Below are 27,866 nucleotides of genomic sequence, written 5' to 3'. Positions count from 1 at the left end.
AAATTGAAAACCTGGTCCTGGTCCTCTAGGACCACAGTACTGGTCACGTGGAGTGTTTATGGGCAAGAACCCTGAGGCTCAGATGGAAAATGAGGGTGTTGGAAAGGCAAAGCCGAGGCCTCTGGGTCGCACATTCCGTGATCACGTAGGTCATGTTCAATGAGCTTGGGACACAGCCACAGAGAATCTTCGACCTTTGGCTTGCGTTGGCATTTGCTCTGACAAAACCAAGCAGGATTGAAAAAATTTAACTTCCTGGGTCTGGCAACTGTATCTACAACTGCCAAGGAAGGGTATTGCTTACAAATTGCCCAAATTTGCCTTTAATCATCGATTTGGCAGAGGAACCTGGCTGGAGCACTGCCAGGGGCCCTTCTGCCAGGTCATCCGAGGCCCAGCAGCTCCGTGCCACAGACCCTCTCTTGCCTACGGCTCTTCATGGTATTGAGGTCTGGTCCTTTTCGTGGCGTGCTGACTCTGGTGCTGGGTGCCCCTTCCAAATTAACTTGCAAATTAAGACCTGCCCTCGAGGAGGAAAGAAATCCCTCACATCTGGGTTTGGTGAGTGAGCGGAAAAGCTGGGGCGCACACACGGGCATCTGCTGCCACACCCCCCAACAGTGCCCCTCTGTCCCACGATCCAGCAGGGAGCTCGCAGCCAGTGCAGAGTCGCAAGGGACTGGCCAGCATAACTGACATGGCAAGTCTGGGTTGTTCCCAGGGGATCACAGGGTGTGAGACTCTCCACCTCTGTCACCCGTTCACCCTCCCTTACCTGTGATTTGCAGCCCACTGGGAATGTCATCAGGACCAACTTGGGATCTGGAGGGGAAGGAGGTGTACCAGCAGCATGGGGAACTGGCTGAGGAAGGGCCCTGAAAGGCACTGGGCAGGAAGTGACAGTCTGCTTGGGACAAACTGAACTTCACTCTGGCTGGAGGTTAGCCTTACAAAGTCCCCAACGGGGACTCTCCATTCTTGCCCTCCTCAGCCTGTGACCTAGTTATGGAGTCTAGACTCAGTCTTTAGTAAACTCAGGCTTAATTACCCCTGGCCCCTGCCCCATCCAATCAAGCCCTATACACATCGAACCCCCAGCTCCAGGACTCTGGAAACCCACCAGAATGGTCTCTCAGAGGAGGGAGCAGCAAACAGACCCAAAAGTGGCTTTTGTGTTCTCACCCCAGGGCCCCTTCAAACCTGGATCCTTTGAGACAACCCTGGGAGAGATAGTTGAGAATTTGGGGACACCCCTGCTTGCTGCTGACACTCACCAGGGTCTTAAAATTTTGGAAGTGCCTATTATCAGAGCAGGTTTAGAGCTGCCAGCCAGCAACTGCATCAGGGAGGTAATTGATTCACTGTACTCTTTACATTTTGCTCTAACACAGAAGAGTTCAGAATGGCTCTGTCCCCATGTGCCTCACATGTGTGTCTGTGTGAGCCTGGGTGGGGTGGCAGGAGCTCCGGGTGCTGTTGACGGCTTTCCAGCAAGATCCTCTGCTAAAGGAAAAGGTGAGAGGCAAGAAATCAAGGGCTCACTGCATGGCATCCTGCCTGGACGTTACCGTGGGCAGTCCCTGAGGAGATGGCCGAAGGACACAGAGAGGAGGCTCAGTACTAACAAAAAGAGAGAAAGTTCCTTAAAAACAAAGAGATTATTTGAGCAGGATGACATGGTAGGTGGAGAAATGCCAGAGTTTTAACAGGGAACTGACGCAGGTCTGGCTATCAACTTCCTGAGCACCACCGTGACTACATCACTGGGTCCTATGAATGCTTCACGAAATGAGGGTCGCCTGGATAGCTAGAGGGGAAACCTGCCTTTCCAGGAATGACTTCATGTAGGCTATCATTATATCAAATTATATATCAAATTAGTAATGTTCCTTTCATTATATCAAATTAGTAAAGTGCCAGTTTTAAAAAGATGAAACGGCAGATGGACGAGAACACATGGGCACCCTTATTATGCCGAAGCCCTGTGTTCTGGGCAGACTTTATTTCTGAAGGTGTGGAACTTTCAGCAGAGATTAAAGAAGTGAACATACTGCAAGTCTGCAGGCCTTGAAACCCCTCTGACACAATCAGGATGACGCACTTACGAAGAAACTTAAAATCAGACCACCCATAATACTTGCTGTAGAAAATGCTTCAGCTTCCATAATTCTTTATTAAATATTTGACAAGTCGCATCACTTCTTTACAATGACTTCATTTTGCCACATTACTCTTTTGCTGTCAGGAAAACAAGTTATGATTTCTTTTTAGCTCTCTCAAGAAGAAAGAAAAGCAAAAAGGACTTGTTCTTGAACAAAACTTTTCCCGTGTGTATCAAATTCGACTGTATTTTAAAGCTATTTTGATCATGAAAATGAGCATTATCCATAAGTTGTCTTAAAAAAACATCAAGGTAGTTGGTTTTGACCACTGTATCAAATAGTACTTGGCTTCATTTTAGAGGTGGGTTTATAATAAAAAGTTATGAAACACTGAGAATTCATTTGGAATGCTTGAAACGCTTTTCACCTTGAAAGTCACTTTTTTTTTTTCCAGGTTTCATGATAACAGATCCTGAATTAATAAATGACAGCGAATTAACATCTTCCTAGGGTTCTCTCAGGCTCTGAGGGTCAGAATTCTCAGGACACAGCTTGGAGAAAACTGTAGAAGGGACTCAGCTCTCAGTCCCCTTTGAAACCAGATTACTCATAACGGTGTAAAAATGCTATACAAATATATACACATATATTTGGACAGCATATGTACGTATATGAGTTACATACAGAGTAGTAAGGAAGAACAAAGTCACACAAAGTTAACATGAAGTAAACCATGACAATCTAGGTGAAATCAGTCCAAGTATGAGGGGCAGACTGGCTTACACAGGAACACAGGCTTCTGTCGATGCAGGTTATGGTCCTGAGAAAGGCTTCCGATGCACTGGTACCAGGTAGAGAACACAGTACACTAGCGATGTCGTTACTCCTTACAAACAAAACCAACAAAGAGACATGCACTTCAAACATGCATTGCTTTGAGGGTAACATCTTCAATAAAGGAGAGTTGTCAAAGGAGAAGTTTACCTGGAAAATAGACCAACAGAAAGCTACCCCTTTCCTAGGAATCATTACAAAGGCTCACATACTAAAGCTACAGCATTTTCTCACACACTGAAAACACTCTGGGGTGGAGTGTGCGTACACAAGTGTATATACACTGTTCATTAAGGCTTATATAAATTAAAAAAGTGGTCCAAAGTATATCACATTTTCTTCCCAGTTTTAAAATCTAAAGTACTAACTGGATTCTTTATGTTTTTGTTTTTGGACGTATCTCGGTCCGAAAATTGGCAGTTTTGACGTGACTTAGGTACCCCAATGCCTGAAGGAGACAGAGGTAGTGCATGATCTTCTGGGGGTCAAAGGGAACAGGGCAGGCAGTCACCCTGCACAGCAGCACCCCTACTGACAAATCAGGAAATGACTCCAGATAGCACTTCCCCTCCTCTCTGGGCAGCATGGGGGTGCTCAGTCTGGGTGAGGAGGGGAGAGGACAGGAAGTGGACAGCTAGCACAGCGGGGAGGAACCAGAGAGCTGATGAACCCAAGCTTTCTTTGCAGATTTTAACATTTCAGAGATGAGATACAAAATACTAGTGTCAACGATAAACAACGACTCACTGTTAGAACAATTAGAAAGTTGCTGCATGTGACTCTGGCTTCTGAGATCAACTGGGATCTGGCAAGGTCAAATAACGGGGGTATATGTTGTCTACACAACATTGAGAGATGCAAAAAGTGGTTCAAATATTTTGCAAACCATTTCTCAAGGCTGTGCCACTGGGTCCTCATGTGGAGGAATAATCCATGTCAGGTTGCTTTCTCTCATTCACTGTCTGAATTTAGGGACAGTCCTAATGGGCTTTGGAAACAAAAATTAAGTATGTCCCTTCCTGGTGATCTGTTGAAGGACAGGCTACAGAAAGGTCAAGGACAGTAAATGTTTCAGACAAATAAGGAAAGTGTACTGAGACCAAATACACTACAGAAGAGACAGATGCCTCCTGTCATCTGTTCTAGAGGCAGGGGGCAGAGAAGCAGCTCACTCTCTGAAGCTAACCCTGCTGGTAGACTTCCCAAATTCATCCAAAGGCCAACGAGGGGCAGGAACAGTAACACCCAGGATCCACAAGCAGCCAAGTGACACTCAGAGCCTTCCACGTGCAGTGTGAGCTCTGGCACTCACTTCTCAGTCTTGTGGAAAACAGTCCGACAACCACCTTCTGCAGGGAACCAGAGAAGAGGGGCTATAGTGATCACTGTGGCCTGGAAGCCAATGGGCAACAGAGACCATGAAGTGAGGGGGTGTGGCTGGTGGGACAAGGACAGGAAGCGCCAACTTCCTCCCCCAGGACAGCTGTCAGAGCAGGGAGGTCAAAGAGTGACCCAGAAACCTGCTCCTCCTATCGAGCATTTCTGCACTGTTGCCTGCAGTCACCAAGAGCAGGTTGTAAGATCTAGGAGAGATACCGGACCATTAGGAACAGAGAAGTTTCACAAATAGCTGAGGACTAGTGACTGCATTTTCATTTAGCAAAACAAAAAGCAAACCCCAAATCAAGCAATATTTAGTTGTCAAAATTGGGTACTATTAAGGGGTAGATAAACTAAAGTGCCATTCACAATTGCTGTCTTTCAAATATCTCCAGGAGCATATTTCAATCATTCTTCTGTTCCTGACTTAAAAATGATCAGAATAGCTTCTCTTTTCCTATTTTCAATACAAGGCCTAGTTTGCATTTAGTGAATATTTTTTTTTTTAAACATGGTTTACAAAATGACAGAAGAATCCCAGTTTTCACAACAGAATCAGATTTCTCCTCCTATAATTACATGATCATTTTCAAAAACCATCCAAGTATACTGCTCAACTCAGACTTTGGCATGGTTTTTTTTTAAAAAAAAGATTACTAACTTTGGACTAGGAGGGCAACAAAAAAGGGATTTTTACCACTGAGACATTTGTCAAGGTGGTGGTAGGGGAAAATTTCCCACCAGAAGGCAAAAATAATGAGCAACATCATTTTTTATAATTACTTAACACCTAAGTTTTCTGATCACTAGTAGGCATTTTTAAGCCACTATGAACAGGAGCTGACACTGAGCTCCACAGGAATCTACCTTCTAGAACTTGACGCCTCTGTGTTCCTTCACAGTCACAGTCGCCCAGGGTGTATCTCATGCCATTTAGAGTTGCATAAATACAAGCAAATTCTTACACCAAAGCTCCTTCTTATATTACAGAGACTTCAAAATCACAATTTTTTTTGTCTTATATATGCCTGTCAAGAGATCAAAGCTCCAGTGTCCCCTAACTACCATGACACAAATTAAAAGGGACGGTAGGACCTCTGCACTCCAATGCTGTTTCAGACATCGTCTCTAACTGTGACAGAATTCTGCAACAGAGGCTTAAGAGTGGAAAAGAAGCGAACTGTGCACCAACCCTCAATCCTCTGCCACCTCCAGTTTAGCAGCTTGACCTCAGTGGAGCAAACTGAGTCTCTGTTAATCTAACGTACAACAGACACGACACGGGCGGGACACGGAACTGAAGCATGCACCCATCAGGTCATAGGTAACAGAACTCAGTTCAGTTAAGTGAATATTAAATAAATCCTTGTAGTCGAGTAGAAATCACAAAACAATTGGAGAGGACAGGTCTGTAGGCTCAGCTTTACATCCGGGTTTCTATACACCAGCAGCCAGATTCACAACTGATAGACGTTGCACAGGAAGATGTGTGCAGGGAGAAGAAATCATCATCACACTTAATGCTTATGTTAAAAACAAAAACGAAACCAGACATGACCTCCGGGTGGTACATAAAGTGCCTTCAGAAGTGGTGCAGTTAGAGCAGGAACTGGTTACTTAGCGGCCGCTGGCAAACGCACACCAGGAGGAGACAGAACGGATCTGGCTTCCGCAGTTTTGAATCAAGCAATGCCAAGTTTCATTCAAAATGTCTCTACGACAGATAGCAAAGGGGAAAATATAATAAAAGGATGACTGTACAGCAAGGAAGGGTTAAGTAATTTCTCCAATGAGAAATGATAGTCCAACCCTGTCTGAAATGTGTTATAGCACACGCAATTCTAAGGAATAATGGTGTGATTCCTTTCAAGTTAACACAAATGTCATGCTATGTTACAATTCTCTCAGCCTGTAGTTATTACTTAAATTTGTACAAAAGAAAGTAATATCCAGTTTATTTTCATTCTGAGTATGGAAAAATTATCATTATGCCTAATGCTAGATTTGAAATTCTCTCAAAAGTACTTGTCTGTAGAAGGCTTTTGGACAAAAATTAGCCTTCCAGTTCTAATAAAGTAGAGGGTGGGGGTGTCAAAGTACTTCAAAAATAAAATTGTCATTAACATTAAGCTTGGTATGAAATTCAAATACAAAAAAAATATGCTCACTTTCCAAGTACATGAGACATCTTTAATTGTAATGAAATAAAATCTGAAAATCGGTCTAAATCATTTTAAAAAGTAAACATGAGTTGTAATACTATACCTGTAGAGTGATTAATTCCATTCATTGTCATTAGAAAGTATGCAAAATATTTATTAAGGGCTTTGCCTGCAGAGGCACAACATAAATAGAACAAGTCCTCCTGAAATGTAATTAGTGTACACATCAACCAGTTGAGGATTTGTGGTGGAAGAGGTGGGAACTCCAGCTGGGACTGGGTTCCCGCATCTGAACTTGGGCAGGGCCCAGGCAGAGGCCGGGCTCAGACAGCACGTGCAGCGGTCTCTGCCCCCTGCTCTGCAAATGTCTGTTAGGCAAATGCAAAAGTGCAAGGGGAGCTTGCTTGATGAACAGCCCCGAGTCAGGAGGCTTAATCCACCCCTTCAAATCCCTGCGCGTTTTCCACGGCCATGAGAAGTTTCTCTCGTAAATCTTCAAAGGTTTCGTATGGAGGTAAGTCAAGGCGATTAAAGCTGCAAAATGAACAAAGAGTATAGGTAGAAGGCCACCATTATTACCCTTTCGTCCCACCAGCACTTCCTAGATTTGGCTAACGTGGCATTTGGTGTTTGAGCAAGAGAATGAAAAGGCTTTAGCCCCAATTCTGAGTACTCAATAAATAAATTCTACCTATGAAACTGCCCACACCAAACAAGCTATGTAATTACCAAGGAGAAAAACACTTTTCTAAAGTCCATGAAACCTCTGCTACAAGTGGTCTGGTGGAAGGGAGACACACACTGTAACTGACACATCCACGCCAAGATCTCTAGACCACTGGAGCATAAGAATATATGCTTGGGGCTGCGGATGCAGGGAGGCTGTACCTATTTTCAATGCTATTGCTCATTCTCCACCAGGCCTGAGCCAACTGCTGGTCTCTGCATGGACTCCTTTGCCTTCATCATTAGACTACAAGGTAGGCAGGGTGACTTCTATTCTGCAGATGTGACCTGAAGCAGCGAGGCAAAGCCAAGATGCTGTGGGACCTACTCCTAGGAATACTGTGGACCTCAAAGCAGAGCCCAGGCTGCTTGGGCTCCAGAACACCAGTGATAGGCTACGCTTGCTGACCAAAGGCAGACAAGCCGGAGATGTCTGGAGTGAAGAGCTGTGCTTCGAAAACGCCCCCACACATCAGGAGGCTCTGGTTGGGGGGCTGCAAACCACTCCGGTGAGAATGAAGTCTTCAGACATGTGGCTGGCCTCTGCAGGCATAAATCTGCCTGTTTATGGAACTGAGTTCAAATTCTGGCTTTGCCACTTGCCAGTTGTGTGACCTCTGGCAAATCACCTTACCTCTTTGGATCTTATCTGTGAAAAGGGGACACTGCTCACAGAGGTGCTGGGAGGGTCAGATTTGAACGTGTCAGGTAGGCCTGGTGGGTAGCAAGTGTGACCGGTGCATGGTTCACTCAGTAGATGATGATGATCATCAGTATTGCTATTTGGTCAATGTTTCCTGAACGTCTGCAGAATCAGTGTCTGTGGGGGACTGCTGATGTGGATCTGTCCTGAACATGGCCACATACACTTGCAGCAGCTCAGGATCTCTCGAGGAGGGCCGACATTTGTGGAATCAGGCTTTGTTCAGTACTGTGCCTGTCCCTCCCGCCTGAACCCTAGCACTCACTCTGTTGAGGAAGGTAATGCTTCTCCCTTGCTTTGTGGTGGAGGAACCTGAGGCACAGGGAGGTGAGGTAACCTGCCCCAGGCTGGCTCTGAAGCCCAGCCCTTGATCCACACCTGGCTGCCTCTACTGTGGGGGTCCATGCCATCTGTGCTTAAAGCTGCCCCCACCCATTGCTGGCGTGACTCTGAGTACGAGCAGAGCTGCTTCTCATGTTTTAAAAGTACCACGGACCATCAGCAGCAGCAGCAGACACACTTCTACACCGGGGCCCTAGTAACTCTGAGATGTTTAACGAGCCCCACTCAGATTTCATAGCAGCCTGTGAACACTGAGAGTAACACTGCACTTCTTAAATGGCGCTGCTCAGAAACACAGGAACCTTAAAAGGGCACATCTAAAAAGAAGTATTCAGTTTTTTGTTTTTCTATTAATAATGATCTAAGAACATCATTTCTCCTATTATAAAGTCAGAGCTCCAACTTTGCAGAAGGCACTGGAAAGTGCCTTTCACAGAACGTGGCTCTGTCTTTCACATGGGAGGCTCATGGTCCAGGACCTGCAATTCCCACAGAGTCTCAAGACCCACTCTCAAGGATTTGTGAAAAAATTTTCCCTTTAAAAGAGGCCTATACAGGATTTGAGTTTGAGAAAGCCTGATACAACAGGGAGAGATGGTGGAGAGAGGAGTGTTAAGATCTGAGGTCTATCATGTTGCTGAGGTCTGGGCCTCAGTTTTCTTATCTGTAAGAATGGGCCACCGTGACCTAACTCTCTGAATTGTGACAGTTATGAGGATCAGTCAGATCCTGTGTCTGGAACAATGCCTGGAAGTGCAAGGTGCCTGTTACTATTCCTTCTGAGGCACCTGTCACTAGGGAACTGGGTGGCAGGAGTCACCATCCTCAGCAGGCTGCAGTTCCCTGGTGGCTCAGGTGTGTGGGCCAAAGGAGATCGTGGGTAGAGCAGGTGGGTCTGTGATTCCTGCTAGGGAGTCGTTTTAAACCTCTGAGGAGTGATTCTCACAGAACAATGAACCAAAGCCCCACGAGTGTCTGGCACCCGGCAGGGGCTCACTCCACAAAATCAGATTTTTAGTTTGAAGTCAGTGCATTTTATATTCTCAAAGAACACGGAAGAAATGAAACATCTCCATGGCGAATGTCACAATGGAATCATTGCTAAGAAGTGACCACCAATTTCCTGTTCCTACCATCAGGGCCTGGCTGGAGAAAGCCACTCAGGACGGAGTACAGCAGTTCTCCCTCGAGCCAGCCCCTTGTCAGCAGTCAGTCTGGCCAGCAGGAAGAGCCATTTGCTGGCTTTACTTTCAAGATAGACCAGAAAATCAGTTTTGGGAAGAGGCAGTCAGTTGGGCTCTTTCCCTCCTGTAGGTAAGCTTTGCCCTTCCTAGGTCTACTTTAAAAATGAATCTCAGAAAATATTTTTCCATTGAAAAAAGTTCCACTGCCCAGGCCACACGCCACACCAACCAAGTCCTATTCTCTGGAGGCAGGACCTTGGTCTTAGTGTTTTTTAACAGCTCCTTGGTGGTTCCACTGCACGGTCAAGGTTAGAAGCACTCAGAGGTCTGAGTTGCGGCTTTGAAATTGAGAAGTTCAACAGTCAGGTACCTGTCCACAGGGTCACAGAGGGGCAGGGGCTGAAGAGGACATTGGCTCTCTAACTTGCATCTCTTTGAAGACTTACTCAGGAGGGCCATATCAATAGCTGCATACCTGGTGTAGAAGGGAGCAGGCTACTTGTAGGAGACCCAAGTTCAAATCCTGTGATTTGGGAATCTGTGGACTGTGTATTCCCGTGCAAGTGTCCTAACACCCTGAGGGATGATCACAGTATATCATAAGGTTGTCGTCAAGAGGAAATACTGCCTGACAATGGACAATGGCTCTGCCCAGTAATTTACTAATTTATAATATTCATCCTTATTGGTGCTCAAGTCTGGGAGTTCCGCATGGATATAGACGGTCCCTGGGGCTCTGTGTGGCTGCCTTCCAAACCGAGGCTGTCAGAACCCAGAATGCCACTCTGGACTCTGATGCTGTTTGGAATAAAAGCTCTAGATGATCAAAACATGATCCCCTAGAATAAAGGCAGAGAACCATGGACAATGACTGTTCTGGATATCCACCAATTTTAGGCTGGACTCAGCTTGCTTTCAAAGGCCTGAAGGGCGGTGACCATATTCATTCCATTCAGAGTCATATGAATGGTAAAAATGGAAAAACTTTCTTTTTTTTCCCCCACGCAGAAGGAAAACACCCTTCACGGCCAATTTTTCACAAGTTCACTTTCACGAGGCATCTCTCCTATCAGGCCCTTCCCTTTAAAGAAGCAGCTTCCTGGCAGCTACATGGAGGAAGACTTTACCCAGATGAGGAGCCATGCTTTACAAGGCTGGTGGGATTTACTTGGCAATAGGGAAGGTAATAGACCTGTGCCTGTGTGAGCATCTGAGGCTCACGAAGCCCAGTGTGCTCTGTGCTGACTTTGAAGCCCTGCTGCCGTGACAGTGGCAGGCTGGCTGCTCACCACTTCTAGAAGGCCCCCACCACTGCTTCCTAGGGAGCAAGAGTGAAGAGCCTGAGCAGAAAAACCAACACAGGGACATGAGTTTGGATTAGCAAGAGATCGCCAAATGTGGTTTTGCAAACCCGCTGGGCCGAGTCTGTGCTTGTGTGGGTGCTGTGTAACTCTCCCAAGGCAACCACAGAGGCCTCCCTCCTACCTGCAGCCTGACAGGGCCTCCGGAGGGTGCAGCGTGCCACCCCTTGCCATCCTGGGCCACGGGCCACCTACAGACCTCTTAACGCTCCTCCAGCCACGATCACATAGTGAATTCTAAGCATTATGGGCTACCGACACACACAGAAGGCCTTTGGAATCGAGCCTTCTATAGGGAATTTTATCCTAAGTTCCAAACGACCAGTTTAAGGTGGTAGCAAAACCGCAGCTGTTGAGAGGCTTGCAGCGGCCACACACACAAACGGTGGAAGTGAAATCCCTGCTCCCTAGAATAGTCAGGGAAGGCGGGCCCAGAGGGGGCCTGACAGCCCAGAGGCTTTGGCCCTGTATGTGTGAACACACGGGGTCGAATCCACTCAGGACTTCCAGTTCCGCCAGCATTTCCTGCAGTTTATGTTCTCATCCACGTCATGGTCATTTCACCCTGAGCTCTTTAAGGGCGGGAAGTGCAGCACTGTTCCTCTAAGCTGGCGTCACGCAGCCGAGCGTGTAGTACACTGTGGGCTGACACCTCAGCGTTCGGTCACTTACCATGTGTGAGCTCTGGGCAGCTTTTCAGGACTGCCCCATTGCTCTATTGTAAACAGCTGAGGACCATTGGAACCTGGACAGGAAAGAACGAGACACGTCAGCGGGGCCTGTGGCAGCGGGACAGAGCCGCAGGGACACTCAGGAGAGGGGAGACAAAAGGATGGTGGCCACTGCTGGGGTAGGGCTTGGGTGACTCCTGTAACACCACCTTCCACAGGGGCACAGTATTTCATGCTGGGAGACACGAGGGCTGCGCAGGCTCATGGAGCAGACTGCCGCACCTGCAGGGTGGAACCGTCCCAGGTGCAAGGGACACAGCAACACGTGCAAAGGCACTGGGCCCGGCAGGTGATCTACCTACAGCTGCTTTGGGGGAAGTGAACCAATGTGAGCTTCAACATGCAGGAGGAGTGGGTTCTTCACAGTGAGCACTGGGGATTCCGCCCCCTGGAGGCGAGGTGTCTTTGAGCGGATCACATGGTGACTCTAGAACCCCATGGGTGGTTATGGGAAACCTTGTTTTTAAAGATATACCAAAAAACTAAACTAGAACAAGAGAAAAATGAAAAAAGGAAAAGACAAAACTACGGTTCTCTTTGCAAACCGTCCCTTTTCCTGAGACAGAAGCACCTGTCTGCTTCTATGCAGTACCCTACGAAATCCATGCGAGCATGCTGGCCTGACAGGGTTTCCTAGCCCTGGGCAGAGGGTAGGGCAGAGGGTAGGGCAGAACATTTCTCCGGCCACAGGAGAACTGGATCTGTGCATGCTGCTCACCATAAAGTTCGGCAAATCCATTCATGGGTACTCGGGACGTCCCTGTGACAAACTGCAGTAACCGGATCCTCTTCTCAGCATCCATCAGAAGCACAGCCTATGAACAGAGGCGGAAGGTCATCATGTCCCCATGTGACATGCAGCACATGATGCTGGAATGCAGGCAGGCAAATTCAATCTTATTTATATTGCCATGGAAGAAGACCTAGACAGTTGACTCCGAAAACCCAGTCAGTATTTTTTTTTTTTTTTTTAATGGTTACCACAGTTCCAGCCTCTCTAATCTTAGTGACTGATCACCAGGTTTCTTTCTTCTTCTGCCAAGAGGCCAAAATAAATGATATAAAAAGCAAACTCTTTGATGGCATCCAGCTCAGGTTTCTGTGTTTGAGACTCGCCAGTTCCCTTGAGGCCAATTATAAATATACAGTGTTCCAGAATTGTCTACACAAGGGGAACCCAGGTGATGAGATAGGACCACAGATGGCAAATTCCCCAAAGATAACATTTTATGAAAAGAAGGAAAAACTGAGGCAAAAATAGGCCTGTAAAACCATCTGTGTGATATACATATCTGGATGTTGTTTGAATGGTTATTAAAAAAAACAGAAGTCATAGCTGAGTGAGACTTGGTCTAGGATTTGAAGATTCTGTTTTATCTTCTCCCCATACTTCTGCTGGCACTTGAAATATTAATAAAAGAAATAATTTCTAATTAATGATAATAGATATAATTACTAATAGAAACATTAATGACAGGAATAATTTCTAATTTTCTTTAGAAATTAAAACATTAATTTTAAAAATTTAATCAGCCTTGTTTTGAGGGGTTAGTTTTTTTTTTAAAGTTAGTTTTTCATCTCTCTGAACCAACCCATTTCTGTTTCACTTCCCTCCTGAGCTGAACAGGATGCAAACGTTGGCCCTAAGATGGTAAATCAATTTTCATTTGCATTTTTGGTTGAGTGATGTAAAGTTCAAAATTGGAATGAGTTTAGAAAAGCTTGAGAAAATGGTTTCTTCACAGAAAACAGTATCTTGGACAAGTCAGCCCTGACAGTGTGTTTATACCCCGAGGAAGCTCATTCTGGTTTCCACTTCTGAGGTTTAGCTTCAGTACTCTGGAGGCCACCGAACTCCTTTTCAGAATCACCTTATTCAACCGGTTACTCAAAGAAAATTTGTTAACAGGTAGGTGGTCAAGGAAGGACAGTGCACTTTCCTGAGGATTCAAATATCATGCTGTGCAGTTATAGAAAAACCACAGACAGGGCTTCTGACTCGGCGGGCCCCTCCCCTTCCCCACAGTCCAAGTCCAAGCAGACCCCAGCATCCAGAGTCAGTACTAAAGTCAGGCCAGACCAGGTGCTGGAGAGCCTCTGCCCCGACTCAGTGAAGCTGGGCCTGGGCGCTTACCTTCCAGAACCACTGAATGACAGGGTGGTTTGGGCAGTAGCCATTCTTGTAAATAGAATGCTGTCTCCAGTCGTTCACATCAACATCACCAAGGCCGCACATGAGCAACTATTAAGGAAATTGACCAGATATAAAAGAGGCAGGATGAGAAAGCTGAAGAAACCATACGCTAAGAAATGGCCTTTTTGTCTCTGAAAACCAACTAAGCTAGCAACTCATGAAAACCAGTGAATGCGGATACGTGTTCCAAGCTTTCCCTGCCACGCTGGGTCACAGGGACAGCACAGGCAATGAGGGTGAATCACTTCTAACCCACACACAGGGCCATAGCATTTCACACAGAAAATAAGGACGGCACATCAGTCATCTTCCTCTGCCCCCAAACCCAAGCACAAGGTTGGTGGATTGCCACACACAGCACGGGCACATTACTGGCTGTCTCCTTGGGAGGTTATTCATCTGAATATTTGAAACTTTCCCTACCTACCCCAAAACCAGTACTTATGACAGCAAGAACTCATCTACCCCAGATTGATTAAATCAGGGGAGGTCAAATTTCCTCATGGGTCCAGAAGTCCATGGATCACAGACATGGAATGAAGCAGTCAGTCCAAGGTTTGCTTTTCCTACCATGGATCTCTCCAGTAAAAGTTTCTCATGGACAAATGAATAAGGTACTTTAGGAGAGGGACTAGAATAAAACAGAGAACTACACCCAAAGCCTGAAAACAGTTCCTAGGCCTGACTGGGCTCAACCCTTGCTGGGTCTACCTATGAGGTGACTCATTTCTCCCTGCCTCAGAGACTCCACCTGCACAATTCCAGGCTTGTAGTGCATAGTTTCTATGACACCATTAATCTGGAGGTCTCTACTTTAAGGTGAAGGTACAGAAAGCCAGTCCACTGGTGTAGTGTGGACAACAAGCAACTGCTATCACCAGCCTGGCAACAGACACGGCCTTTCTTCCTTCTCCTGTTTCTTTCAACAACAAAGGGCAAGATGCTCCTTTGGTTTTCAACTTGCCCTCTCTCACATCAAGAATCGAAGATGGACAATCATCAGAATATTTTGCTGTTTTTCCTTAGTCCATTCAAACCACTTCAAGTTCAAGGAGAAGGCTGTTTACAGACCCCAAGAGATGCTCACAGCCAGTCTGTGCTCAAGTTCCCCATTTATTGCCATGGTGGAGACCGGGAGGCAGTAGGGATACTGGGCCAGCCTGCTCTCTCAGGCAGGGTACTGCTACAAACCAATTTTCCTCATCTGGTGCCATGAACCCAATCCAGCTCAGCGGGGACATTCCACAACTGCCCTCTCATGGGCAAGGGCTCTATGGTTGATGACTTTTTCTATGCATTAGTCCCATATCAGATAATGAGACACAAAACAGTAGGACAGTATAAGGAATATTAAAATATTATCTGTAATGATTCTATTTAAAAATTATTTTTCATAAAATGTTTGTAATACAAACCTCCAGCTCATTTTCATCAAAAATTTTAATCAAATCAATAGGAAGCAATTCTGTGAATCCCTGAAAGGAAAAAAAAAATCACATTAAACACTTTTTTTTCCTTGAAAAGGACAAATTTTACAGAAAAAAATAAGCTTTTTTAGCTGTTCAAGTAAAATGCATTCTTTACTAATGATTTGTATTCTAGTTAACCATAGGTTCCAGTAAAAACTGCAAAGTCACAATACAAAAAAAAATTTTTTTTTTTTTTTAATCACAGTCTAGAAGGTTCAGGTAGTTAATATTTAAAACCCTATGATGACATGGGATATTGCAGGCAGGTGAATTCCAAAAGCCATTTATGACACACTGTTGTGACCTGGTGTGTACAAGTCACAAACATGCAGGGGACACATTGGCAATAACGTGAAGGCAGAGAGAGGAAGCACAGAGGAGGTGGTGTGCACAGTATAGAAGAGACGGGGATGGCAGACCAGGCTCTCACTGAGCAGTGGCGTGATGCCACACCAGCCTCTCAGTACTGGGCAGAAGCTGAGCCTGAAGGGAAGACTGCAGGGTGGGGCCCTGGAATCTGTTTCCTGATCTAAATAAAGTCTGAAATGTACCTCTGTCAAGACTGTCCTCACGGTTTGTCCCTCGAGCCCTGAATTTTTGGGTTCTGCCCAGTGAGGACTTTCTTCCGCTGAGCAGGTACTGAGCAAGGGGTCAGCTCAAAAGCTCCACCACCCAGAGCTCGGCACCAGTTCCCTGGAAATCACTGGGGGCGGACTTCCTCCTGCTGTCTTTTAAACAGCCAACACTCACCATCAGATTTAAAAAGCATTTCACTTTTGGTCAACGTGAAATACTTTTTAAAGTGAGGAACCCTTCGCCTTCTGCTCGGGGTCCTCAGCAGGGGTCTGGTAGCAACCCCAGCATGAAGCGCTTGGATCTGGGAGGTGAAAGTGGGCACAGGTGGCTGGTACAAGATAAGACCCCATGGACGGAGGCGTGCTCTCCATGAACCCGAAGAGGAGAGCATCTGCGAGGAATTTTAAGACAGCTGTGAAGAAGGGCACAGCCAATGAAGGAGAATGCAATGTCCCAGGGAGGGACGGCCTGAGGGGAAACTGCCCTGCGTGTGTGATCAGTTCTGCCCTGAACACTGTCACAGGGAAACAGCCCAAGTCCTCAGACTCCTCAGACCCTGGCATCACAGCAGTAGGCAGCCTTCTCAGGGGTGCCACCTGAAACTTCAGGATGTCTCTAGCTCGAGTGCGTAAAAAGTCCTTTTGAAGCACAGTTAAGACAAACTGAAAATTCAGAGAAGCAAAGCAAGAGAACACTTATAAAAAAAAATGGCAGCACGCCAGTGAATACGATCATGCTGGAGCTGGTCAAGGTGTGAGGCGGGGAGGGTGGCCTTCCTGGCACGGGCCCACCCTCCCAGTGCACGGTCAGCTCCAGCATACCTGTGGGAGGCCCGCCACCCTCCCTCCACCGGGACTCACCTCCAGGAAGGCGTTCATTTGCTTCTGGACCCTGTTCACAAATCTCCACTGGATGACCAAGCTGCGGGAGAGAAGGGCACAGCTCAGCGGTCTCCCCAGAGCCAGTGCTCACTGCTCTGTCACAGTGGGGACTGCTGTTCCTCAGGCAGAGGAAGGGAGAGAAACCCCTGCAACAGTGAGCCAAAGGGGTCTGCTGCCGTGCACCCACTGTTGATGCAGGAATTTGTTCAAGAAGCACTTCGACATCTGTGAGGAATGTAAAACCTCACCGAGGATTTCCAAAGCCTCACTGACCCCCACCCCACCCACCCCCAGCGAACCTCACTTGATCAAAGCAAAAGTGATATGTGAAGAAGGGAAAGAAGATCATGAGGCATGAACACACAGGCATGTGTGTGCAATACACATGCATCCACACACCCACATGGATAACTAGGTGTGTACATCTGCAGAGGGAGTACGTTATCATGTGCACCAAGGCCCTGAGGTCAAAATTTGGAGGATGAACAGAAGACTCTCAAAGTAACTGCTTTTACTGAAACTATTTTCCCTGTGACAGCGTTCGGGGTAGAACTGATCACAAGGCAAATCCACTCTGGATTTCATCAAAGACATTTTGTCCTCACCCAGGGCTCTCACTTTTGAGGTGGCACCATGGCAAGGGCCCCCGAGGAGCAGCCTGCATACTCCCCGTGCTTAGTCACTGCTGACAGGAATGGGCTGCAACCACCAGCCCAAACCACACTTCCAGCACCAGAGTCCAGGGCCAGGGAGCAGTTAGACTTCAGTCGTACTTTTTTTCAGTGAAGCTAGCTGAAACCCTGGCCTAGCCCTGGCTCTCACCAAATTTGAACCCTGAAATAATTAACTGTGACAAGTGATGCACAACATATTTCACACACCACTCCTCAAACTTCGGACCTCAGTGTCCTGGGCTGGAGCATTTAAAAAAACTGTTCACCATCTGTACTTTCCAAAGGAAGGTAATGGTGTCTGTCAGGTGTCACCTGCTAAAACTGTCCAAGATCAGAACAAGTGTGCCCATTAGTGTGGACAGGGAAGAGCTATAGTATCTTACTTCTATTTATCAAGCACAATGAGCTTTCATCTTCAGAGTAGAGAAGCCTGTTGTGGGATAGTTCTGCTCTCAGGGTCTCCTAGCAGAGACAGTGACATTATTTATTCCTAATCAGGAAGCACGGGTTTGCTTTTCAGATCAAACCAAAACATGCTGAGACCCTCTGCCAACTCTTTCAATCCCAGCCCCCTGATCGACTTCAGGTGAGAAGAATGGAGGGCACCAGCTTGTAGAAATGGGAGTGCTGCACACGAACAAGCTCAGGTCACTTCTGTGACCCACAGACGGCAGGAAGCGGGGCCCCAGAACCAAACGCTGCTGCACTGACTTCATCCCTGCACCGGGCAGCCCGGTGATCCTTGGAAGAGCCCAGAACGGTGTGTTTGAATCATACAGTGATACCCAAAATGAAAATGTGATACACCCAACCAAAAGACCTTCTGCTGGTACAGATGACCTAGGACTGCTTAAGAGCTAGACTCCCAAGAGAATTTAACATTGTTCCACCAAATGAGAGTGAGATTGGGCTAAGAAAGTCACAAATATTAGAAGCAAATCACTATGCTTATGCATGTTGAATTCTTCCTACCCACTCTATTTTCCTAAGTTTTTATTTTGAAAAAGAAATCGAGAGAGAAAATATTTTATCTCTAGTAGTTATTTTACCCAACTAGTTCTTGACACTGTTTTTCATTGTTGCAATTCTAAATTTTAGATGATACCCGTATACTACCAAAAAAAAAAAGATATTTGTCATATCACTCAATAATGTACACCCTTTCTTCATGCTCTGCCCTTTGCAAGAACAGCTCACTGAAGTCACAAGACAAGACAAAATCTCCATCCCATATTCAACTTCCCACCAGCCCAGGTCAAAAACGAGCTCACATTGCTGAAAACTGACCAACGACCATCTGAACACACATGAGCTGTTTTGGCAGGGGACATCAACCAACTATGTTGTCCAATTTATTAATAGAAATATTTGTAAATATGTGCATACGTACTCAATATATTCCCTTTTGTTTTCATTTGTTACCATTATTTCCGACCCATTGGGTTTCAAATCCACTTGGTACGTCTGTAATTACAAAGAAAAAACAACCATCACCATCGTGAAGTTATTTTGTGTGTTAAGTAATATCTTTCTATAAAAGGGAGATAAGAAAAATGTATTCCAAAATATTTCCCAGCAAATGCGCTCCGTGTGTATGAGAATGTCTAATGAGGCTTTGAAACTGTTGAGCTGTTACACATTTAAAGATGTTATCATTAATGGCAAATTATTTTATGGTTTTAATTATCCTTCATACATTAGCAACAATAGAGAAGAGCAACATTATTCAGCTGCTATCCATTAATTGAGAAATTAATTATGTTGAACAGAAAAAAGAACAAAATATATGCATCAAAACCACAGAGATCCAAATTCTAATGCATTCTATTTGTTTCTAGAAATTAAATTTTATAGTCACGAAAAAGGATGCATGGAATTTCTTTCAAAGAGGCAAAACACAGGAAAAAAAGCAGCTTGGAAAGTCGGGCTGCAGAGTTATTTGCACTGGGATACTTCTGGCTGCTCTCTGCCCCACGGCACTCTCCCTCATAGCAACCCTGGAACATCAAGGAACAAAGCTGTTGACACCAAGCCATCTCCTTTCTGCTGGGCTTTGACCCAGCCCTGGCTTAATATCAGTACATATGATGTAAGACTTAGCATGACAGGAAAGAGAGAGGCCTTCCACTTAATAATGAAATGTTGATTCTCACTGGAGAAATTTTCAAACAAATAGGGCAAAAAAAATTCCCCCCACAACTCCCCTGCTAAAAGACAGCCACATGGGTATTTCTGGGGGATCCCCGGGAGTCTCTTTCTCCACCCACCCAGTTGTATTACAGAGTCAATCAAGCCTGGGGGAATGAAGTATCTGAGTTCTAGCCACAGTGAGGGACAGGACTCCAGTGTGATCTGGACCTTGGCCCCAGCAGAGTTGCTCCAGCCATCTACCCACCCTACCCCACACACCTAGTCTTGTCTCCCAACCTTTTCTGTCTCCATTTTCCCTCCTGTTTACACTGGGGTGGCTTCCTCAATCACATCCATCATCCATCTGGGTCCTTTTTCCTCTGCATCTGGGAAGGGCTCTCACTTTTCCACCACACGACTGAATTCCATTTTCTACAGTCCATTTGACTTCTGCCCCAATATGGATTCTAACCCTGTTTAGTTTTCCTCCAACCCTTCCCATGGCCCCCTCTCCCTTCCTGCTGCTGTCCTCCAGCTCCTGACCTGTGGAGGATGTCAAGTTTTCAATGGTGTGGGGCTATTTCCTAGAGAACACTCCCAGCTCTTAGTCTTTATTTTTAGATCTGTGGACAGTGTTCATTTATACCTTCTGCACTCATTTTCAACAAGCGCCATATTGGTTTTTCTTTTTTCTCCATTTAGTCCTCCTTTAAGGTTGCCCTGTTGTTCCCTTCAGGAATGTGGGTTTTCTATCCAACCCGCACTACTGGCCCACCTCTTGACACACGGCAGGCTTTCAGGGCAGCTCAGCTCTCCCGAGGCAGACTCTTCCCCAGCTCTGGAACAGTCCAGGCAGGAAGTACAAGTAACACCCACAATCCCTGTGCTATACTTCTTCTAGGGCTCATCCTTCCCTTGCTCTGCTTACAGGGGCCCCCAGGTGGCCTCTGGAGTTGTGAATTCCAGAGTGCTACTGAATGAGAGGGTCATCCAGATTAGGGGTGCAGGGGAACACTTCTGCTGCCTCCCAAGCAGCCTCCTGTGCATGACCCAGGAATGGGCACTGCTTCTTCATCTCCACTCCAGTTCACTGCAGGCAACTTCCTGGGGTCAAACTCCTCATCCCACATTTGACTGCCCCTTAGCCCAGGTCAGAAAGGAACTCAACTGCTGAAAACTGACCAATGATGTCATGTCCCTAAGAGGAGCCCGAGCTGCTGAGTGTGGGGAAACAGTGCTCTCTACACTGCTGGCAGAGTCCAACTGGGCCAATACTTTTGTGACGTAATTTGGCAGTAGGCAACAAGATTTATTTATATATATTCTCCTCCTAATAAATACTTTTCTGGAATTTATTTCAAGGGGGAAAATTAATCAAGTATATAAATGCATATTCCAGCATTACAGAGCTTGCATGAATATTCCAGCATTATATGTTTATATAGTAAATACTGATATAGACTAACTGCCTACCAACAGGACATGGTTAAAAATATATGGTAAATCTCCGGGCTGGAGTTGTGGCTCAGTGGTAGAGCACTTGCCTAGCATGTGTGAGGCACTGGGTTCGATTCTAGCACCACATATAAACAAATGAATAAAATAAAGGCCTATTAACATATAAAAAATTTAAAAAATATATGCTACATCTAAACTATGGAAAGTGTAGCCACTAATACGACATGGATTAGTATTTACTGACATGGAAAGCTACCTGTGATATACTCTGTTGAACACTACAGACACAGTACAATTTCACTTCCATAAAAATGAACAACAACAACAACAAAACCCTTACATCTCTGTGCTTACAGAGAATAATTCTGGAAGATACACATAAAAATTTTAGATACACATCAATTTTTTTTGAGATAATGGAGATAAGTAATTTTATGTATTTATCGTATAGACATTTTTATAGAGATCATCACTTTTTGATCAAACTGATAAAATTGTGAAAAGAAAAAAAATCAAGACTATCGATGCTAAATAACGTGGCCACAGGCAATAGTCTGGTGGCCATCAGCGGCAGAGTTGATTGTGCTGGTGGCGAGGGGTCTTTGGGACGGTCTGGGAAGGGCGGTTTGCCAGTCCCCACACTAAGGCACTCTGCGAGGAGCGAGGCCCCCAGGTCCCTGCACGGGCTTCTCAGGTCACACCGTCCCTGGTGCTGACTTCCCACCTTCCCTGGGTTCTTTGAAGACAGCATTTCAGTGGGAGTGAAGACCACCGTTCGGATCCTAGATTTTCAACCAATAGGGGCAAAATCTCAGAGTGCGTCCCCCGTCCCAGGTGCAGCTAGATGCCTGCACTCCGTGGGGCAGGTGCCAACACCACCTCTTCTGGTTGAGGGTGAGGCTCAGTGGGAGAGACGGGGCGAGGGTCCGAGTTCCCATGAGCCTGGAGCTCAGCTCCTTGGCCCACAGCCCCTCACGCTCCCATTCGGCGTCTGACTGCAGCCTCCACCTCCCGCACGCTCCACGCGTCCTCATGTCAGCTGTCACTGTCATGGGCGGGAAGGACGAAATGCCCTCTCTGCGCTGCAGGTGCTCCTGTGCACACGAGCTGCAGGATTAGGGTCACAGGCGGCTTGGTGCTGAGGCTGAGGTGAGAGAGGCCAAGGGAGGCAAAGGGCTCCTCGTGATGCCTCCCCTTGACAGGTGGCGTGGGCAGAGCTCTGCATCACCAGGAGGAGGACGCTTCCTGGGAGAGCAGCCTTCCTGCCCTCCTCTGTGGGGCTGATTGCTGTTGACCTTGTCTATCTCCCCACTATGCCAAATACACACTTCCACCCGACACTGGTTTTCTGGCCAGCATCGCCATTTTCTTGGGTCTGTATTGGTTTCTCTTGAAGAACCCAATACAAAGACACTAACATGATGCCTGGCACTCAGGAGGTGCTCAATAAGTGCTTGTGGAAAACCTGCAAGCAGAAAACTTATTTTTTTTCCTTTTTCTCATTCTAGTGGCCTGACCATAAATTTCTTTCTCTTCCTTATAAAGATCAGAAGAGCTAAGACTGATGGTGCACACCTATAATCCCAGCTACTTGGGAGGCTGAGGCAGAAGGATCACAAGTTTGAGACCAGCCTCAGCAACTTGGTGAGTCTCTGTCTAAAAATAAAAATAAAATATAAAAAGTGTTGGGGATACATGGTAGAGCACTTGCCTAGCAGGTACAAACCTGAGTTCAATCCTCAGTGACCACAAAAAATAAAAACGATACCAAAGATCAGAGGAAAAAACGAGGAGATATGTGACCTTCACAGAAGTAGATACCCCCTTAGCTGAGAAACTCTGGATCCTACTGAGCTTGCTGGACCTGGGCAGAGCGAAGGCTGTGTGCTTCTAAGACTCCATTCCTGGGTGCTGAGCGCTAGACCTGGCTCCCTGCTGGTGTGCACGTCCCTGCAGGACACAGCCTCGGGCAGTCAGAGCCCTATGGCTATGGCTACCTTGCCGTCCCCGGCTCCCCCAGTGACAGTAAGGCCTTGTACAGACAGTACTGAGGCTTCTGCGTCACCTCTTGCCTAACTTCAAGTTTCCTCAGCTGCCATCTGTCTGTCCCTTGACTGGCCTTGCGCTAACAGCACCACTCTAGATTCCTGGTCTGGGTCTTCCTGGCTCTGCCCTCCCCGCCCTCCACCTCGCATTGTGAGTTTGACCTTTTCACACCCTTCCCCCAACCCAGTGTTCTCAACCTGTTCTTCAACACAGTCCTCACCTGGATGACTTGCCTACCTCCATGACATCCTAGTAAGTGATCCAAGGTACACCTGTGCTATGTGCTACACACCCTGGGGTGGCCATGAGCCCTTGTAGTGTCCAAGACGAGCTGTATTCTTCGCCCCCTGCTTGTGTGTGTGTGTGTGTGTGTGCACGCGCGTGTGTGTGTAGTGCTGGGGAGTGAGCCCAGGGCCTCGCACCTGCTTGGCTAGGCAAGTACTCTACCATACATCCCCAACCCTTTTTAAATTTTATTTTGAGACAGGGTCTTGCCTTGAACTGGCAATCCTTCTGCCTCAGTCTCCAAAGAGCATTTGGGGTGATCGCCCAGTTGAGAAAGCACACCTTCACCTGACAGGCAGCGGAGGAACTGCTGGCCCCTGCCTCCTGCACAGCTTCTGGAAGGCCCAGACCCCACAGCCTCTCCAACCACCACTTTGGATCTGCTTTGCCTGGTATGCGAGAAAGCACTTCTGTTCCACGCTACTGGGCCCAGCTCCAGGGTGTGTATATGTGCACGTCTGAGTCATGGGTGCACGGCTGGCCTTCTTGCTTCGTGTCTGACAACCACTCCGACACTGGAAGTTCTCCAGAGGCAACACTCACAGTAGGCCCTAGAAACCAGCAGCTCCAGGTTCTCCCCAGCCAGAAGGAAATCAACCTGCACAACTATGACACCAGCTGCGGCTGTTACAGGGATCAACAACTACCAACTTCCTGGTCTGATACTTCTAATTGTGAGACAAGAGAGGGAATAGCTGTGCAAAGCTGACTGTGCGTCTGCTGCACCATGGCGACCGCGCTCCCTCTATCCCACTGAGAACAGGACTCTCTTTCGGCATCTGCAGGGCACTGTCCCCTCTTGTGTTGGAATCAACTGCAGTGCCTGGCCAACAGTTCTGCAGAGGGCAGGGAGAGGCCAGAGGCTTGGACAGAGAGCCTGCCAGTGCCTGAAGTTGTTTTAACAGCCGACACGTGAGTGTCGACCACGTGCCAGGCACCAAGCTGGTGGCAAGTGTGCAACACAGGCTGCTGCCGTCACCAAGAAGGAGCCTGGCAGAGACAGATGCTACACACACACTCAAAGAAACGTGAGTCCACCATGGTGCATCCCCTTAGGGCGACGGGGAAGATCCTCTGAAGTACGTGGCCTGGGGTCAAGGGCTAGCTTTCCAGAGGCAGGGATGTCTGCCCTGAGAGTGGGAAGGAGCTTGCTCCCAGCAGGAGGAAGAGCACGCACAAGTCCTGGGGCAGGTGGAGCTGAGGCCAGGGCCAGGTCTAGGTGATCCTTTGGAGGAGCAGCAGGCCACCCAGGCAGGGCCTCGTGGGACAAAGGGCAGACCAGAGCTTTACCTCGAGGCCACCGGGAAAGCCCTGAAGGTTTCTGGCAGAGAAACGGCGAGATCATTTTTACATTCTGGAAAGACCACTGCACCATTACGAGGCCAAAGTAGATATGGAGAGACCAGCAGGGAGTCTACGGGGAGAGAGCAGCTTGGACTTGGCCTTGGTGGGGGAAGAGATGGGGGGTGAGGCATATTTGGGAGGTGCCATGAACAGGGCTCCATGTGGGTTGAAGAGGAGAAAAGAGATCAACACCGCAGCCTAATTCACTCTGAATTCCTGCCTGGAATGGAAAGTGGGTACACTGGCCCTTGCTCGTCAGGTTAGCTCTCTGAAGGGGGAAGGCGATAATTTGACAAATTGAGCACCTAGTCATCTCCCAGGTCTGTGCTGATCACATTTACTCCCTGATTCTACTCAAGGTCAGAGAACCCACAGCATTTAAGGTGGCGGCTTAATGGTTTATAGTGAACAATTAGCATCGACTACGATGATAAACAGAATCTCTATCACAAGTCTACTTCAAAACCCAAACATCCTGCGTTTGGTTTTCACTTATTAAATAGAAATAGTTATATTCAACTACCACTAAAGGAGGTTTCCCAGTTCCTTTACTTCGACCACTGGCACTGCTAACAGTTTTCTGAACTCTGCTATGGAAGCTGGTTTGTGTGTTTTCTCTAAGTGAATATACAAGGAGGCACTTGTTGCATGTGACATGCAAGACTCATTTGTCTCTGGTTCTACCATCGCCTTCAGGTGTTAAAAATGAAAAGATACACAGCAATCTAGGATAATCATCTATATGCTATTTTTTTCGGGGGTGGGCGGAACTGGGGATTGACTCCAGGGGTGCCTAAGCACTGAGTCATATCCGCAGCCCTTTTCATTTGAGCCAAGGTCTCACTAGGTACTTAGGGCCTTGCTAAGTTGCTGAGGCTGGTCTTGAATACTGGCAGTTAAGACTCTTACATAGGGACAGCTTAAAAAAAAAGAAGTGATGTGGAGTTAGTTCACTTTCTAGAATCTACGAAGCAATAAGAAATAAATCTATTTTGTTTTCCATATGGCAACCCTTAAAAAGGGCTCTGTGACCTAATTAATTTCAAGGCCATGCAGTGTTGGTCCTGGAGATGGGAAATAGCTCTGGGTTTTGTGAGAGGTCAGGAGCGGGAGCCGGTGACACTGTGACGCGTCATTACTGGAGAACAACCAAGCCAAAGCTCTCAGGTTTAACACGAACACTCCCCCCAGGCCCCAGGATGGGATGGAAACCCCAAGCTAGCAGCTTTGTCTTTTAAAGTGACTTTTATGATGAATCCGGACTGAGTGGCAGTGTGGGAGCACAGCAAGAAGGAACAGAAGACAGACCTGAGCCAACAAGACAAATGCCGGCATGACAACAGAACTACGAAGCAGAGAGATACCACTTGACCTCGGCCATGGGCCCCCATCTCTCAGTAACCGATCACACTATTACTGAAATACCTACATTTTAAAATCAAGGATTGGCTTTGGAGGAGAGGCAGGGCTGGCTCATGCCGAAGCCCCTTGAGTATCTGTAACCTTGTCGGGCGAGAGAAGGGGCCATAACCAGGACTTGTCTTCCCAGTACGACAGGCACATGCTGCTACAACGAGGTGATAATTAACACCTGACTCCTGGTGGCCCTTCTTTACTGCCCAGCAAAGTAGGGTTACAGCCTGTGAAAGAGACAAGGTTCTCTGACAGCAAAGGGCTCCTGGCGTCACCCCCCATACCTGCCCAAAGTTCTCTTCATCAATGCAGAACATGAGGTCCAGTTCAGTTGGATCGTTTTCTAAGATCCATTTCAAAGAGTTGTAGTATTCACTATCCTGCAGAAATGGCACAGGAAGTACAGCATTAAAAACCAAACAAGCTCATTTGACTCCATTTAAGTCCTTTTAATTTAACCCCATGCAGAATGCTCAAGAATTTACACTATTCACCAATGTGACGGTGCCTGCCCCATCCCAACCCACCTCCCCACTTCCTTTTTTAAAAAAGGATTTTCAGTTGTAGATGGACACAATGCCTGTATTTATTTATGCAGGGCTGAGAATTGAACCCGGTGCCTCACATGTGCTAGGCAAGCGCTCTACCACTGAGCCACAACCCCAGCCCACACCTTTCCTCTTTAACTTAAAAGGTAAACAAAACTCTAAATGTCAACAGGGGTTTGCAGTTGACTCCTGTCCTCTGTGAGGTGAGTAGAGGCCAGAGTGTGGTCGGAACAGCCAGACTGCCCAGGTCTGCAGAACTCAACATGCTCGCAGCCATACGCTCCCCAGCTTTCGAGAGTGAAAACGGAGGAAGGTGGGAAGGACAGAGATGCTTCTACCTAACACCAGTGTTATGGGCTCTGCACTTCTCTGAGCTTTCATGGGTCTCTGCAAGTTAACTTAAGCAAAACGGAAGGCTGCTCTGGTTTCAGAACTCAGAGTAGGAGTCCCAGGTCAGCAACTCCTCTCTGCTCAGGCCCAGGGTCTCTACTGCTGGGGACACATCAGGCTCTGAAAAGGCCAAGATAACAAGCATTCTGCATCTAAAATACTGTCACTGAGGGTCTAAAATTAGACTTTAAGAACAGTTTCTATGCTCCTCACTTCTTCCTTATACAACAACAATAAAAGGTGAAATCATAAACAAAGGTGAAGGCTGAAAGAGTGAGATGGAACTAGGCTGTGATCCCAGCCCAGTCCTGACAGTGTGTGGCAGGGGCTAAGGCACTGTGGTCAACCTCTCCTTTCCTACTGTGGAAACAGAGGCAGCTGTTCAGTGCTTGTTAGCACTGAGGACACAGCTCATGTACCAAGAAGCAAGAAGGACAGTTGCTATGACCACCAGTGAGACAGAAGAAGGTCAATAACTAAAGAAAAAAAAGGGGCTGGGGTTGTGGCTCAGTGGTAGAGCACATGCCTAGCATGTGTGAGGCACTGGGTTTGATTCTCAGCATGGTATATAAATAAATAAATAAATAAGCTCCATTGACAACTAAAATGAAGAAATAAATAAAAAAGAGTAATTAAAAAAAAAAATACTAAGGAAGGCAGAATTTCTAACTCAGGCAAAGCTGCAAATATCCTACATGGACAAAGAGGGGTCCCAGTGGCCCTGCGCCTGTGTTGGCACGTGGACAAACACCCGTACATTCCAGAGATAGAAAGTGGGGTGCAGGTAAATTGAAAGAAAAACAGAAGCATGAGTATACTTTGAAAACAAAGTCGGCTTTGGCTCCGTAGAAAGTCCTTTCCATTCCAACATGACCGGTCCCAGTAAAATCAGACCGGCCCCTGGAGGACTGCTCTCCAGCACTTGCCCTGCCT

General features: G+C 46.9%; 1 protein-coding gene across 11 annotated transcripts in view; it reads right to left on the bottom strand.

Annotated features, from left to right (window-relative positions):
* Nucleotides 1-2,503: 2,503 nt before the first annotated feature.
* Nucleotides 2,504-27,866, bottom strand: part of Nedd4l (NEDD4 like E3 ubiquitin protein ligase) — a 312,978-nt gene continuing 287,615 nt past the window's right edge. For all 11 annotated transcript variants that reach the window (XM_047526345.1, XM_047526346.1, XM_047526347.1 and 8 more), the window contains 8 exons: nucleotides 26,280-26,375; nucleotides 18,710-18,783; nucleotides 16,625-16,685; nucleotides 15,135-15,194; nucleotides 13,660-13,767; nucleotides 12,244-12,340; nucleotides 11,467-11,539; nucleotides 2,504-7,012 (listed from right to left, as the gene is read on the bottom strand). In XM_047526345.1, the coding sequence (XP_047382301.1) occupies nucleotides 6,910-7,012; nucleotides 11,467-11,539; nucleotides 12,244-12,340; nucleotides 13,660-13,767; nucleotides 15,135-15,194; nucleotides 16,625-16,685; nucleotides 18,710-18,783; nucleotides 26,280-26,375 (672 nt within the window). In that variant the 3' untranslated portion in view covers nucleotides 2,504-6,909. The remainder of the gene's footprint in view (nucleotides 7,013-11,466; nucleotides 11,540-12,243; nucleotides 12,341-13,659; nucleotides 13,768-15,134; nucleotides 15,195-16,624; nucleotides 16,686-18,709; nucleotides 18,784-26,279; nucleotides 26,376-27,866) is intronic.

Source organism: Sciurus carolinensis, chromosome 15, assembly GCF_902686445.1.
Source record: "Sciurus carolinensis chromosome 15, mSciCar1.2, whole genome shotgun sequence".
Lineage (NCBI taxonomy): Eukaryota > Metazoa > Chordata > Mammalia > Rodentia > Sciuridae > Sciurus > Sciurus carolinensis.
The sequence above is the reverse complement of the archived record's forward strand: the minus strand, read 5'-3'. Positions and strand labels throughout refer to the sequence as shown.